Below are 16956 nucleotides of genomic sequence, written 5' to 3' on the forward strand. Positions count from 1 at the left end.
ACGCCTTCCTCTAGCCCGTCCCATCCCAGATTCCCTGGGAGCTCCCTTCAGACGGCAGCTGCCGTCCCCACGGCCCTGGAGCCCGGGTCTGAGTCGGCGTCATTCTCTGCGTCAACGCCTCCAGCTGCCGACCAGCTTCTCCCGAGGGGCGAGGGACGAGGGGCGGGGGACGGATGCCCATCACGTCACCTCGCTGCTCGATATCCCGCCCCTTATCTCTCATCAAGAGTAAATCCTCAGGCCCGTGTGGACCTGACTGCACTCCTCCTCCTCTTCCCACTGCCCTGACTGCCCCTACTTGTCTTCCTTCACCCCCTCTGTTCAGGTGCCATGATCTGGCTGTTCCTCCACAGGCACACGCTTCTTTCTGTCTGTCCTTGCGCTCTCTCTCACTCTCTCTCTCTCTCTGGAATGCTCTTTCCCCCAGATATTCTTGCTGCTTGCCTGTGTTTTCATGTCCTTCAGGCCTTTGCTCAGCTGTTCTCTGCTCCACCACCTCCACCACCTCCACCACCTCCACCTCCACCACCTCCACCACCTCCACCTCCTCCACCACCTCCACCACCTCCACCACCTCCTCCACCTCCACCACCTCCACCACCACCTCCTCCACCTCCACCACCTCCACCTCCTCCACCTCCACCACCTCCACCTCTTCCACCTCCACCACCTCCATCACCTCCTCCACCTCCTCCTCCTCCACCTCCACCACCTCCACCACCTCCACCACCTCCTCCACCTCCACCACCTCCACCACCCCTCCTCCACCTCCACCACCTCCTCTACCTCCACCACCTCCACCCCCTTACCACCACCTCCTCCACCTCCACCACCTCCACCACCTCCTCCTCCACCACCTCCACCTTCACCACCACCACCTCCACCACCTTCACCAGTGGATTAACAGGAGACATAATCTGTGTCCTCGCAGCCTTGTGCTGGTGTTAGACCAGGGGATCAGCTGAATAAAGCCACCTTCACTGAGTCTCTTAATTGAGTCATGTTCCTTCCCACCACAGGGCCTCTGCACAGTCTCCCTGCTGCTTGGATCTTTCTTCTACTCATCTCTGCCCAAGTTGCCTGTACTCACCCTTTGAAGCTTGCCTAAAGCATTGCTTACCCCTGCCCCGAGGACCTCTAGACACCCAGACATGTGCAGCTTCCTCCTGTTGTAAACTCTCACCATAATTAAAATGACACTTCTTATAATCGTAACAAAATCATGAGCAGATCATTACTAAGCTGTTTAAAGTGTGTTTTCCGGGCTGCAGTGTAAGCCTGTCTTCCTCACTGCTTTATCCTTGGCATCTAGTTCTGGGTCTCACACGGGCACTTGGTCAGCAAATAAACACAGCAGTGAAGTGAAAAAAATAACAAATAAATGCAATGATCCTAAAGACACAAGCCTGTGAGTTAGGGTAGAGGTAGGCCGATAGCGACAAGCAGAGCAGAAACGCATGTGAGTTGTGACACCTACATTGCTTGTGGTGTTGAACTGGATGAACTGGTTGGCCAGGCTCCTAATGTGTGGGGCCAGAATGAGGGTCGCCACCTCAAGCTGCAAAGAGAAGAGAACAACACATTTTGAGCGAGGCATGAGCCCTGCTTTTGTGAAGGTCTCATTGGAAACAATAGTCCGGAAGTCCAGGAAATAAATAATGGGAGCCCTGGTTTCACCAGTTTTGTGGCTTCGAGGGTCCCCTTGATAATGGGCTCATTATTCCCCACCCAGCGTAGGCCCAGAGCTACAAGTAAAGAACCACTGTCACGTGTTTTCTGGCGCTGTAATAACAGAATGTGAGACTAGGTCAGATACGCGGACAACAGGGAAAATAGGGCAGGAAAGTGGGGCCAACCTGAGTAAGTGGGACAATGTGGTATCTGACGAGTTCCAGAAGCTTCCGGGATCCCTGCAAAACAATCAAAATACTTCTTTAGTCCCTGTAGGAAGTACTGCTCTCCCCTTTTGTGGGGACCCTCCTCTAGTTACTCTGGACACATAATCAATAAAAATAAATGACCCCTAGTGTCCTCACTGGGAGGGCAGGGTGAAAGGACCCCAACACCGAGGAGCCGAGCTTCACCCCATTCCTGTGCTGTGGCAGCAGCCACTCTGGAAGCACTCTGCGCACGTTTTATTTGATTTTCTTAAAAGCCTTGTGGGGGGAAGGACTGCTATCGACTCATTTTACGTGTGACAATGGCGAGTTTTAGCTACATGAGCTCACCAAGCTAACCTAGGGGACAAGCCTAAGATGTCCACCCTCAATTCCATCATCTCTTAGAAGGTCTGAAGCCACATTCTGGAATTGCTAAGGCAGCCTCAGCTTACGATCCCATTTCACTTCCTCCATAAGTGAATGTCTGTGTGTCGGACCACATCCTGGTAATTTGGGAATGCCCCACCCTTCTAGGAACAGCTGGGCAGACACCTCCCCTCTGCACCTGCATGGTACATGGTCATCGCTCCTCCAAAGCCCTGCCCAGGGTCTCTCATGCCCCAGAAGTGTTTGCAGCAGGTGGAGGAAAAGGGGTCTTGAGACTCTTGGCAGGGGGAGCCATCCCCACAGGGGTGGCCTGGGGGGGAGCCCGCAGAGGTGAGGGGCGCAGGGGACCTTTCTGTGGGGCACAGCAGCTGTAGGGTCTGCTGAGGTTGGCCTGCAGACTCCCTGTAGTCAGAGCCGGGGGCACAGGCTTCCTGACACTGGAGTTCTGCTTCTTAAGTGGCACACTGGTGGACACACGGGTGAGGCTGGGAGGAGGATCACAGGATTGCAGGAGCCTCCCCAAGGCTGACTACCCCAGGGCCAAGCTCCAGCAGCCAGCGGCCCTGTGGAGAACAGGCCCTGCGCACTGGGTCTAGGTCCCCAGGCCGTGAAGTGACCACACGTCCTGGCTCGTCTGTGGCCACCCTGCTTTCTGCCCTGTATGTTGGCAACTGCATTCCCTCTGGGTGATGCATTGTGTGGTCCCCACAACTACCAGCCCACAGCACTGTGAGCCGGGCAGGGTTAGCAGTAAGAATGTTGACATGGGACCCTGGGGACCAGCCCTGGATGTGACACTTCCTGCAGCCCTAGCTCTGTTCCTGGGTGTCTGGCTCTTGTCTTCCCCTTGCAGCTGCTTCACGGTTCCCACATGTGAGCACTCGCTGGCAGAGGCAGTGCTACTACAAGTTTGGATGTTCAGTGGTGGAAGGGGTGAGAAAAAGTGGGGACTGATGGGTGATGCCAGCCCAAAGGGACTGCACACCCTCGGAAGGCAGGGGCCAGATCTGCCTGGTGTATGAATGGGCTGCCAGGCCATAAAGTGTGTGGCATATGGCGGGCCCCGTGCAAACACTTGTGCCAATAAGTTAAAAGGGGGGGAAGGGGTCCTAGAAAAAGCACTGAGCTTGACCTTGCGGTCCTGATTGGGCCTCTGTCACCCTGAGCATGCCACATGGCTCCCTCCAGGCCTTGGTTTCACCTGCAGAATAAAGAGTAGTGAGACCCCTTCTGATCCTCTGATTCTATAGGGAGGATGTTACCTACTGGATCATTTACTTCCAGAGCCCCAGAATTAATTGGCGTTGGATCCTTTTTTTACATGAAGCAGGAGAAAGAAAAGGGCCGAGGAGCTGCTGGGCATCATCCCTGCCTTCGAGTGTGCCTGTTGCCTCGTGTGGCCGTGGGCCACGAGGGCCATCATTCGGTTAGGAGTCAGTCCAGGTGGCTCAGCTAAACAGGATGCGTGTCCAGGAGCTGCTGTTTGTAGCAGAGCCTCTCTCTCATGTTCAGGTCATAGAGCTTTTCTACTACATTGCTCCTATGAGCCCGGACTCCATGGTGTCACCTCCCTTCATCTCATGAGCTGGTGGGGTCAGTCTCTCCTTCCCTTTGCTTTTGTTTCGCCTGGTTCGGTGACAAATCATTAACTGGGGCTGCTTATCAGTAGCTGCGGTCTCTGTGGGGGCAGGATAGTTCCTGGACTTTTTGCTTTAGTTCTCCCCGAAGCAAAAAGATATGCTGGGAAGGAAATGTGGCATTCTAAGATCAGAATCAGAAGCCGCTCCTCTAATGAAGTCTATTTATTTTCCATTTCATCGGCAGAGCTGATGGGGCCCTTTCTGTCTCCTGCTGGATTTCATCCCTGAAATAAAGCTGAAGCATGCTATTCAAATGTCTGGAGAGACAAAGACCTTCCTAGAGGTTGAGAAGCTTTAACTCAACAGGCTCTGGACCTGAGAATAAAGCGGAAAAGATCATCCTATTCCTCACCTAGAAACCAATGTGGAAGGAGACTGTTGACTCAGAACCAGGAAACTTGCAGCGTTTATAACCTTTGAGGGCAGAAGGATGCTGCCTCTGAGCAAGGAGATGGGGAGCCAGCGGCAGGGGCACATCGGTTCTCTGTGGAGCCAAGGGAGCCCCGAGCTCCGAGCTCCGCACGGGCCAGCTTCTGCTGTAGAAGTGCTCCCGCCCTAGGTCAGTGTCAGGCTGCAAGGCGCTCTCCCTGGAGGGGGCTGGGAAGACTACATAGTCTCCTCCCCACAGCCCAAGCAAGCTGCTCCAGCCACAGCTCCAAGGAGTTAGGAAGGAAGACAAAGACGAGAGCTTTCTGAGCAAAGGTGCTTGACAGAAAAACAGGGAGGTTGCTGTTTTTCTATTTGAATGAAAAGATTTTGCTTTAATTCTAGGTGTAGTTGGTTAGCTGTCTGAGAACGCCTTTAATATTATTTTTTAAAACCTGTATTAAAGTAGAAGCTATGGACTCAGTGAAGCCATATAATCTCTGGATTTTAATAATCTCCCAGGGGATTATTATTATTATTATTATTAGCTTTAAAATTCAGCATGAATTTGTGTTCCAAAGAGAGCTACACCAGTTCTTCTGCAATGTTTAGGTTTCAGAAAATGTGCATGTGAATCATACATAGTTTTACAACAGTGCTCTATCTTGAAGACACTGGGAAATCCAACAGTTCAAGCAGAAACCCATAGTGAATCCTTTCACTTGGTGGACATCTGCTTGCAATGTGAGAGATTACCTTCTGACTTATCTTTTGGATCCACACGTTTTTTAATCCAAAATTTTCTGAAAGCAAGATGTCCTTGTAAATTTTTTTTTTTAATTTATGATAGTCACACACACAGAGAGAGAGAGTCAGAGACACAGGCAGAGGGAGAAGCAGGCTCCATGCACCAGGAGCCTGACGTGGGATTCGATCCCGGGTCTCCAGGATCGCGCCCTGGGCCAAAGGCAGGCACTAAACCACTGCGCCACCCAGGGATCCCAAGATGTCCTTGTAGATGCCCGAAAGTATTCTAGAGAGGTTTGTAGCCCTGTGCATCTCTAAGCCATACATGCAACGAGTCTCAGGGTTCCAGAAACAGTGTGGCCTGGGTCACCCGAGTTAAAAAGTTGGTACTTTCCCCAAATGTCTATTTCTAGATCTCATGGAGGTGCCATTAAATCAGAACGCTTGGGGAATGGTTTGTGAGCCACCTACATAAAAGGCTCCAAGGGCGATTTCTAAGTACACTGAAATTTAGGAATCTCTGCCCTAAAAGATCCGGGCCCCTCATTTTGTGCAATGAGCTGATCTACACGAGGTTGTGAGTAGTCTTGCCCCGTTGCCAGGATGGTGGCATGATTTTAGGGCACTGGAGGAAAGCTGTGGCCCTTCCTAGAATTCCATCACCTGACATTCTAATGGACGAAATTCCATAATTAGTCACTCTTCCCTTCAGCTTCAGGCTGTTATTTCTGGGAGAGGAAACACTTTAAATGGTGCCAGTCATTTACGCTCTTGTGTGAAGGAGAAAAATCTCCTTTCTAGATGAGAATGTGAAAGAATTGAAGTCTTACGGTAAATAGGGGTGGAGGGTTATTGTGAAGAGAGATGAATGCAATAGAAAGCAATGTCTGGGGCATCTAAAAATTACATTTATTTCTTTTTCTTTTTTTTAAAGAGGGTTCCATGTCTAGCATGGAGCCCAACATGAGGCTTGAACTCACGACCCTGAGATCAAGACCTGTGCTGAGGTCAAGTCAGACACTTAACCCACTGAGCCACTCAGGTCGCCCCAAGATTTGTGCCTTTTACATTTAGTCTAGACCTGGCCCAGGATGGTTTAGTTTAGAATTCATCTTCTCGGTAGTTTTGGAGTAGGGAAATCAAAATATTGATTTTGCCACTGAGATATACTAGAAGAGCCAGAAAAATCAAACTAATCATGTAGAACTAGGGCAGCAAATAGATTTTATTTCCTGTGCTCAGTCTGACTGGCTACTTGGAACTCTGTCCAGGATATTGGAGCCATATCCATGGTTCCAGAGGACTGTGATTGATTAATGATGTCTGCCTCGGTTGCTAGAGGGTAGATGGTGATACATGAACATCTCTAGTTTGCAAAAAGTCTGTATGGGCATAGGCTGAGGCAGCAATGCTGACACGATGCCATCAGAGTACGTAGAATACCATACCTCTGGAGAAAGGAGGTAATCAAGGGTGCCATCCTTCATATTGTCCAAGGCTTCATTACTTGGAACAAAAATGGTGTATGGTGTGCCAGCCCCATCTTCTTCTAAGGCACGTCCCACATTGGTTTCCTGCATTTGAGAAATGAAAGTTTATATCTGCAACCTATCTCTGACAAATACTTCAAGTCATTCCTTGGCAAATATTTATCATTGACACCTCTGCTCATTATATAAAAGACTGGACATAAAACCATGTTCCAGAAGCTCATGAAAAGTACGTACCTCTAACAAAGACCTGAACTTGCTGTATTTTAGTTGCAGCATTGTCATTATGGTTTTCTAAAAATCGCAAAAAGAAACAGGCAGTTTAGGAAATAGACACCCCAACATTAAAAGGTTTGTGACAGAGTTTATGGGTAAATGTGGATAGAAAAGAACCAAGTCAACCACAACACATTATAGAAATGCTTCCTGTTGTTATTGAAAAAGTGGTTTAGATCTGTGTATTCTGAGGTAGCCTTTGGCTATCATCAAATGAGTCAAAAGAAATAAATTTCTATTGCAGTGAGGACTGCCCTCCCCCATAAAGCACAAGAGAGAACTTTTCACGACAAATGGATACTAGACTGAATCATCATATGTGGCCATGAAAGAGGTCATAAAATTGAGATCTTTCATGCACCTACTGTATGTTTTTCTTTCTGTTGGCAGAAGTACCCAGGATTCCACTGAAAACAGAAATTATCCTATTTTCCCCATGGTTAGGGTCCTAGAGCACAAGAAGGACAACCACATAGTGCTGGCATGCATTTTCTTCTTTGATATGACTCTCCCAGGAACAAAGAAAGATGGATTTGGGAAATGTCTCACCTCAGTGTTGCTCTCAAATGTGGGTGCCATCTGGTCCATGGCTCTGTCAAGGATGTGCAGGAGCCCATTGGAAGCAACTATGTCCCCCTGTATAATTTTTACCTTCTTTTTGCCTCCACAGAGTTTAAGCTTTATTTGATTGTCCTAAAACACCAAGAAAAAATAAAATTCATGTGGTTTCCTTGAAGGAGTACTGGATTAGAAGTCCTGAGTCCTTGGCTGTCATCTATTGGCTATATGATCTTGGATAAATCACTTAATCTCAGATAGGAAAGTTGGCACTTGCTTGCTTGATTTCACAGGTCTCTCATTGAGATCAAATGAGATAATGTGTGAAACCACTGATGACTACCAGTGATTGCTAAATGTGAATAAGGAATCATAAGTCTCCCCCAATAGCCTGCAAGGGCAAAAAGGGCAAAACAATTCAATTTACTGTAAACTTATCACCTACTTTAGTGTGTTTTATAGCCAAGGCACAGAATAAAAAATTTTTGTTGCATAAATGACTGAAGCTAATTCCTTCTTCCTTTCATGTGGCTCTTACAAGCTATAGACAATAAATATGTATTGAATGAGTGAATGAATGGGTGAATGAATGAATGAATGAAAGAATGTCCTTGTGAGAAAAGAAGCTACATTTTCATCCATCTATCTAGATATCTCTGTCCATCATCCATCCATCCATCTGTCCACCGTCCATCCATCCATCCATCCATCCACCCATCCGTCCATCCGTCCATCCACCCGTCCGTCCATCCATCCATCCTTACACACACAGTACAACACACTGGTTAATGAATCAGGCAAGGAGATCTGCATTTGAATCTTGCCTCTGGCCCTTACTCATGATCTCTTGGTTTTCCCACTTGAAAATTCTCCTTTATGAGGTTGTTGCCAGTCTTATACAACATAAATGAAGGTTTACGTCAGTACTTTGCATAGATTAAGTGCTCAATAACCTATCAACTGTTGATAGTTGGTGAAATACAACAATATAGGTCATAACCCGTACATGCATGTTCTATTAATCACATCCTCTTTCGCTCAGTAAAGTGACAGGAAAAGTTATTTGTGAGAAGGGGGGAGAGTAGTTTTACATAAACAACAGAACAGGACTCATGGCATAGGGGAGAAGGAGTGCTAGGTTTGCAGAAGATGGATAAGCTCCAGCAACCTAAAACAAACATAATCCATTTCCTTTTATAAGAGGGATGCTGATCTGGCTTTGTGCCGGCGCTTCCAGGAAACACACTGCACAGCTTCTCCTTCCTGCTGACACCTGAATGATGTGCCCTTAAAGATGAATTCAAACCACAGCAAAGCCCAACATTTTATAACCCTGTCTCCACAATCCTCCTCTCCTGCCAGATCCCTCCTGGTGTTGCTCTCGGCTTCTTCCCTCATAGGGAAGTGCTTTGGCAAACAAGGAATATGGAAGGAAGTTCCTTGTAACCTCCACGGTGCCAAACACAGACAGAGATTCTGTGGGCACTGGCTCAGCAGACACTTCTTTTCTGGGAGTGAAAATCAGAGAGACCCTCACCTTATCGCCATTGAAGATTTCTCCTGACTTTCCAGTCAGGGTGTAGAAAGTGTCTGTGTTATTCATACGCTCGGTGCTCATCTGCCCAGCAATTATGTGGAGTTTCACAAAGTACTGAGCAGCCTCCTTATCCACCAAGAGATCTTCTACCTAAGGAAAAAGAGCCAGTTCTCTCAGTCTCCATTGGTGCTTAAAGGACAAAGTGAGGCTGTGGGGCATGCACTGGCCACTCAGAGACATCAATGCCAGGGTACCCTAATTCGGGCTTGGGCTTTCTCAGACACAGGTGACTTTGGGGGCAGTGCCATCTGGAGAGTGGGAGGTGGTGTTCCGTGTCCTCCCAGACCACCAGGAGTAAGGAAGGTGTAGGCACTCAGGAATCATCTCGAGCCCACAGAGCAGATGGGAAAGAAACAAGAAGTCATGTGAAAAGAAAGTGCAAACTCAGGGTTGCAGAAGGGGAGGTGGGTGGGGGGACGGGGTAACTGGGTGACTGACTGGCACTGAGGAGGGCATGTGATGGGATGAGCCCTGGCTGTTAGATGCAGCTGATCAATTATTGAAAGCTACATCTGAAACTAATGTACTGTATGTTGGCTAATTGAATTTAAATTTAAAAAAGAAAGTGCAATCTAGATCCATAGAGCTTTTGAACAGGAAAATTAGGATTTTTGAAATCCACTGGACCAACTCTACATTTTCTCAGTATTAAATTTTGTCAGCAATCATTCAACAGATACTTTTTATTAATTCTGTGTGGATAATCTATATATTAAACAAGAGACCACATGCAAAGTGCCTTGTGCAGAGACATTCCCTATTCGTAAGTTTTCTTCCCCAGTAGAAGGGACATGAGGCTACTTCTGAAGTTTAATGGCTGATTCATCTCGGATTGTCTGACAGTGGTGGATATTAGGGTGAGGGGTCTGGCACTTCCTGGGTTTTTATTCAATGCAGCAAAAAATTATCATCACAAAATATCTTGGATTAAGATAAACCACTTTTATGCACATCAGCACATCCATTATCTCTGTTAAACCAAATGTAACAGCTGTATTGACACCGTCATGATAGGATGCCTCCTCCAGGCATCATGGATTTCATTCCCACTGCATGATATTACTTCAGACAGCAGCTGCTCATGTAGAAGACCACAGTGTTCTCCTACTTTCCTCCACCACTGTCATCATTTGTGATGACTTTTTCTTAAGTAGGCACCACACCTAGCATGGAATCCAGCATGGAACCCAGTGCGGGACCAGAACTCACAACTCTGAGATCAAGACCTAAGCCAAGATCAAGAGTTGGACGCTTAACCAATGGAGCCACCCAGGGATTCCATCATTTATTATTATTTTAAAGGAATGAATATGTAGCTTATATGTTAGGTTAATTCTTCTTGCAGGAAATAAGCAGTTTTACTTTATGCAAATTCTATTTATCACGTGATGATACTTAACATGCCTCAGTCGTTACCCTTGAAGGGGTCTTGATTGGAAGGGAGCACTTGTGGGCCCTCTAGAAAGCTGGTAAGGGTCTTGCTGGACATGCAAGTACATGTCTTACAATCAGTGTACATGTGGTCAGGGTGTCATATTTTACTAAACATTTACTTACCCCCCCTCCCTCGCCCCAAATCACCATCCTTATCATCAGTAGATTTAATTTTGTTGTGGGTTTACCACTTTATTTTAAATACTTACATTGAATCCTTTCAGTCCCTTGTCTGTGGGCAAGAGCACAGTGAAGGGTCCCAGGTTAGTTAGCGGCCAGGCATAGGCTTTGTCTTGGGAATAGAAATATGTAAAGAAGGAAAACACCAAGTGAGTCAGCGGCATATGAAGAGTAAATCAAGCAATGAGCTTATCTATTCTAACTGGTATGTGTGGCTCTTGTAACCCGGGAAGCTCCAAGAAAGCAAAAGGCATCATGATGCCACGGCCCCAGAGGTTCTACAGAGCTATGGTTTGGCTTCAAGGAGACCCTGGGATGATACCTTCTGTGAAGGTCATGTGACAAAATCCTCAGACAATCCTGGCAGGTCCCTGACCCGTGCCTGACTTTCTGGGCTGTTTGTCATCACAGCGAGTGGAGACACAGGCCTGTTCCATCCAGGGCCAGCTCAGAAGAGCCTCATGCTTGATGTAATTCTCTGCTGTTGCCGCTGTGAAATGTTTAATAATTTTTGAACAAAGGACCCCATCTTGTCATTTTGCATGATGCCCTGCAAGTTACGTAGCGGGAGCTGTTTCCATCCTGCTGGAGAAGCTGGGACAGCAGGGTGGGCTCTGGGCTGTCACATAGCAGACAACGTGGACCAGCACTTCATAAGTGGGTGGAAGGTGATGGGGCTTTGTCCAAGGAAATGCTCGAGGGCATACTCTGCAAAGGACACTGTCACCCCTGCCTGCTGTCATCTGATAGTCTGAGGCCTCAGAGGGAGGCTGTAAGAAGCCAGAAGCAAGTCACAAGTACTTGACTCCCTGGAAGATGCCTGGGCAAGAGGAGGATACGTGTGCAGGCTGGGTGGGAAGACCTATGCCAACAAGGTGGCACTGATCTATCCTCTGTTTGTGCTCTTTCTGGGAAATCATTTTTTGGTGACTGGTGAATTCTTGGTATTAGCATTTTAAGGCTTCTGTTGATTGGTCAAGTCTGTGTTTTACTTTCTGTTGATTGGCCAGATTTGTATCTTATTGAAAGTCTTGTCCAATGCGGCAATCAACTGTAATAGTTCATTCTCAAGGGGGTGTTAGGTAATGGCCCCTGGAGGGCATTTGGAAAAGATGAAGGCATTTTAGATTGTCACCCTGCCTGAGGGGCTGGTGTCACTGCAGACAATTAGTGGCTGGGGAGGGGGTGGGGCAACAATGCTAAACACCAGGAACATGTGAGAAGATCACACCACCTGTTCTCCAAATTCCCTGGCACCCACTGTGGACCATGGATACGGCCCCAGGTTTTAGTGACTCTCTGTTCCCTTATTACTGCCAACCTTGCTTCACATCTGGAGGACCCATAAGGTCCAGGGAAAGAGAATGGTCTCCATCCTCACATCAGTAGCTGCCCTATCACATTGTTACTGCAGACTTGTTCATCTCCAGTGACCCCAGGACCCTGTCCTCAGCATTCTGCCTACCACCTGTTGCACTGCTGGACCTCTTGGCACTACCTCCTTGTCTCTTTGGAAAGAGCTGCCTGTTTTTTCCCTCTGGCCTGCATGATGCCTCCCTAGGGGCCCAATTACAATAGATGCCTCCCCTGTCCCTTTCTGAAGGATTGTGCCTTGCAGGTGCCTTGGCTGCAAGATGATTGCCCTTTACGTGTCAATCAACACCTGTAGCCGCGTACCCAGGAGTGAGATGAAAGAGGTCAACCTTCCTTGCCATTTTCCTTTGGGTTCAGTGTTTAATTCCCTCAGTTGCTCCATGATGTTTCCGTAACAAGTTGAGCCATCACCCACGTAACCCTTCTGGCAAGTGCATCTACGGGGAAGGTGAAAACACAGTCTCAGGGGTTAGAGCCATTGAGTATTGAGAGCCTCCAGACCAACTCCCTGTTAGAGATCAGAGAAAGGGTGAGGGCTGTGCACATATTTTTTTTTTTAAGATTTTATTTATTTATTCATAGAGATGCAGAGAGAGAGAGAGAGAGAGAGAGAGAGAGAGGCAGAGACACAGGCAGAGGGAGAAGCAGGCACCATGCAGAGAGCCTTGATCCAGGGTCTCCAGGATCACACCCCGGGCCGCAGGCGGCACTAAGCTGCTGCGCCACCCGGGCTGCCCTGTGCACGTTTATGCCCTGCGTTAGTGCTGAGATCTAGCGCAGAGCTTGGTTTAAGCAGGTGCCTGCTGAATGGTCGAAAGATAACTGGCACTCAAATTGCAATAAACACATAAACAATGAAATTTACCACAGTTTTATACAACAGTTTCATAAAAGACTAAGAGTCAAGGACAAAGTGTAAAGGTGTGCTAGCAGGCTGAGCCGGTTAGCATTTAAGAGCCAGTGCTCGGCAGAGTCAGGTTGGAGCCCAGTCTGTCCCCGCGGGTCACACTGCACCTTGGCCTGTCTCAAACTGCGGTCGGCTATTAGCCAGCTTGCACAATCCCGAAAATTCAATCATCGGCTTCCCGGGCTCAGGAAGGGGCTGGCTCCAGGGCTGGCTCTGGACAGCCCCGCTATGTCACTGAGGTTTGCTGGTCACCGACTGAAGCCGGCAAGGTGCTTGGTGCTTAGGAAGGAGACGTTCATCAGGGTCCCGGGGTTAGTGAGGAACCTGACACAAGGCGGGGGGCCGTGGCAAGGTGAGAGGTGCAGGGAGGCCGCCGTTGTCCATCCCACAGATGTGACTCACGTCGGGGAGAGGCTTCCAAAGGACGGTTACACACTCACAAGTCCAGTTGTGTCTCCAAAAACGATCCCATGGCAAACAGACATATTTTCAGCAGGTTTGCTGAACAAATATTTCAGGGTTTTATTACCCCTGCCCAGATGGCTGTGTTGATTTCCTCACCAGCCTTTCCACCCTCCCTTCCCTCCCCTCAAATCAGTCCTTCACACAACCCTCTGAGGGGTCTCTCCAGAAGGGAAATCTGGCACCCTGGAGCTTGAAACGACGTGGACTCTGTTCACCCGTGGAAGAGGGTCTGGCCCATAAGACGCCTGGGGGACTTGCCTGTGTCTCCTTCCTGCTGCATGTTGCAAATTTCAGCAATCTCAAATTTTTAAGACTGTGATGTCTTTCTCAGGCCATGTGCCCTGCCGGCAATGTTCTCCTGGCCTCGCCTCATGGCTCAGGCATGATCTGCTCTAAGGAGTATCACTGGCCTCCTGACTCTCCCTGATCGGAGCAGCCAGGGGGCACCTCCTCCTCCACAGCCCTCTCTGCCTGAGGTGTATCTCCTCTGCTGGATGGGAAGCTCGCCTAGGACCTGCATCCCACTCACTCCTCATTATATCCAGCACTTGGGATGATGCCTAATTGTCGAACTGCTTATTTGCCAAGTACCTACTTAATTCTAGGGAGCTTGCTAGGAAGGAGGCTACAAAGGTGATGATAACAGATGTCTGGCCCTGTTAGTGTCTCACATGCTGAAGATGGGCCTGAAAACAATTTTTAGCAACAAAATAAAGCCACTTGACTTCCTGAAGTCTCAGCTCCCTCATCTGTGAAATGGGTTTACTAACACCTTTAGGGTTGTCAACGGAGGAGATGATGCACCAAGGACTGCTGGCACAGTGACTGACATGTAGGAAGAGCTCCGTACTTGGTAGATGGTGATGACTATGACAATAATGGTGACAGTGTTGGTGAGATGGGAAAAATGGAGCCACCCATCCTGTGGAGGAGCCAGGATACAGCAGGGCAAGTCCCTAAACACAGCTGAGTTCCAGAGAAGGACCATGAGGGAAGGTTGAATAGGATGCTATGGGGCACGGAGGGGGAAGTGAGCACTTGTGCCTGGAGAAATATGGGACAGGTTCTAGGAGAAAGGACCACTTAAAATAATTCTGGGACACATGTGAGTCTCCTGGTTGGATGGGTGATGGGCAGATTATTTACTGATTGAGACTCTGGAATTTTTATAGAGCAACCAGAGTGCCCGGGAGACACTTGAGAACGTCCAGAGATATTTTTGGTTGTCATAACTGAGATAAAAGTCCTGCTGGCATCCGACGGCTGGAGGCCAAGGATGTTTTGAGTGCCCTACAATGCACGGGGCATCCTCCACAACGACAGGTCCTCCAGACCCCAAATGTCGATAGAGTTGGAGGAACCACTAATGTGAAACAGTGGTTTCACTGTTACGTGTACTCAACATGGTCAAATAACAGTTTCCTACCCAAGCACCAGCTTCCTCCGCAGGTGCTGTACTCCAGGACGGTGAATTTGCGAAGCCCACAGGGAGACTGGTACTTCCTAGGGTGACACAATAGTCCTTGTGCCAAATTACAGGAATGTCATTTCAAGACAGCTGATAATAGCAAGAAGAAGCTTGAACAAACTGCCAAGTATGTTTCTCTCTAAAACTTCCCTAAGCTGTGGTGAGGCCAATAGTCTGTTCTGCGTACAGTGGCTTGGCTGGTCTAGGAGTGGCAGGAGAATTGTTTTAACGGTCACAGCACCGAATGGAATGTGTGGGATATAAACACTTTTCATTGTTGTTTAAAATCTTAGTCCAGAATCTGAGATTTCACGAGATGGGGTGTCTGACTTCAATGCTTTCAGTGGCCGTGGCATGTTCCCTGCAATCAAGTTGCTTCTTTATTAGGAGCGAAGGCCTCTTGCTGTCTTGCAGCTCTGAAAATATCCATAAGCCACTGGCATTTTATAAGTTATGCAATGGAATTACTTACATGGAGTGTTGGCTGAGATCTAGAAATTATAGGGTGTCCCAAAGGACTGACTGGTTGCTTCCTTCCCTTGTTTGCTTGTTCATTTCAGTCCTTCACTGATTCATTTGTTCCTCCAAAGTGTCACTCATGTCATTGTTTTAATCAGTGACAGGAGCTGTTGCACTAAAGATGAGGAGGGCGGGACCCCCAAGGACCTTGCATCGCAACTGGGCATGGAGATCGGTGAGACTGATAGCCAGCCTCTGTTGATAGCTGCTATTCCAGTCACCTTTGCAGGGGCCTCACCTTGGTATCTTACCTAATACAACAACGCTATGAGGTAGGTTCCGTTATTAGCCACATTTTAGGTGGGCTAATGGGGGGGACAGAGGGACAAAGAGGTTAGGTATCTCACTCAAGATCACATAGCCTGTCGGTGGCAGTGCCTGTGCTCATCACCTCTGTGCTGTGTACTCATCACAGTTCAGGGTGATCGAGGGCCAGGGAAGACATCCTAGAGATAGAGACACTTGAACTGAACAGTGAATGATCACTCGATCTTACCCCAAAGGCCAAGAAGTGATGAACAGTGAAGGATCAGCTAGCCTGGCTTAGGGGAAGTGAGGAGGGCAATGTCTCTGCAAGGGGACTAGCACACACAAGTGTATGAATCTGGGAACCTAATGGTTGTTTCAAGAACAGTAGTTGGGTGGAACTCTAGCCAAAGGGGTATCTGTGAGAGTGGTGGATTGTTCATCCATACCCCCGCCAACAACCAGCTCTTAGCCATACTCTGGGGTACCAGGAAGAACTTGTGCGGGTCCTAGGAGCTGGTTTGGAAGCATGCACTCAGAGGTACCTGAGTGTGGTCTATAAGGGGGGCTCGGGCCCTAGGAGATCATGTCCCTTACTCCTTGCCCTGGTGGACCTAGTGTAGGGCTAGAAGAGGGCCCTTAAAATTAGGTGCCAGGCCAAGGCCGGAAGCTATTTATTTATTTATTTATTTATTTTTCTTAGTAATCATCAACATGGAGCTTATAGTCTAAAAGGATGCATGTATGTATCGGCTTCACTCTTCCCAGGGAGATATTCTAGGTCTCTAGCAGACTTGTTGGGTGAAGGAAAAGTTACTTGGCCTGTCCAAGTTCTCCCCAGTGATGAGCAAGAGGGCTCACGTTTAACCTTGTTCTTTATTGGGTGGACATCTATGACTAACACTGTGTGATTTTGAATATTCTGCTTAGAACCTTTGCCATATGAAGAGGTATAAGCAGAATGAATCTTTATCCAAGGTAACTAAATTACCTGAACTAAGTTAGTGATATTAGACCCATATTTACTCAGCGTAATGTAGCCAGTCTTTAGCTCTGTCTTCTTTGTAGCCTTCCCAGACTGTCCATCTTTTGGGGGGAAGAGGGCCAAGGAGGTTCGTGAGTGATACATCTCCTCCTAAAAATCCACTGGTGGCCCCACCAATGTTCTAAACACAAGCTTTAATGCCGCTTAAATTATTCTGATGTTCCTTCCAGTTTCATTTTTGATTTTATCCTTTCAAATACAAAGGAGGGCAAGTGTTTAAAGCACTGTACTCAGACTTTCTGAGAGGATGGTAAAAAGTCTGAGCTGTCCACGCATATGTGTGGGTGCCTACGTGCCTGCATGTATGACTGTGGTATGTTGGCGTGTGCACTCACATGTGTGGAGTGCTGTCTACACGCCAGGTTCTGCTCAGAGGC

At 48.0% G+C, this 16956-nt stretch overlaps 1 protein-coding gene across 1 annotated transcript in view; it reads right to left on the minus strand.

Moving 5' to 3' along the window:
* The window catches only part of STAB2 (stabilin 2), a 139388-nt gene that overhangs the window by 88159 nt on the left and 34273 nt on the right, over positions 1 to 16956 (minus strand). The window contains exons 10-17 of the mRNA XM_041738716.1: positions 12233 to 12366; positions 10585 to 10667; positions 8882 to 9031; positions 7336 to 7479; positions 6748 to 6804; positions 6469 to 6594; positions 1857 to 1910; positions 1478 to 1558 (exon numbers count right to left, since the gene is read on the minus strand). Coding sequence (XP_041594650.1) covers positions 1478 to 1558; positions 1857 to 1910; positions 6469 to 6594; positions 6748 to 6804; positions 7336 to 7479; positions 8882 to 9031; positions 10585 to 10667; positions 12233 to 12366 — 829 coding nt within the window. The remainder of the gene's footprint in view (positions 1 to 1477; positions 1559 to 1856; positions 1911 to 6468; positions 6595 to 6747; positions 6805 to 7335; positions 7480 to 8881; positions 9032 to 10584; positions 10668 to 12232; positions 12367 to 16956) is intronic.

This window comes from Vulpes lagopus, chromosome 23 (assembly GCF_018345385.1).
Source record: "Vulpes lagopus strain Blue_001 chromosome 23, ASM1834538v1, whole genome shotgun sequence".
Classification (NCBI taxonomy): domain Eukaryota; kingdom Metazoa; phylum Chordata; class Mammalia; order Carnivora; family Canidae; genus Vulpes; species Vulpes lagopus.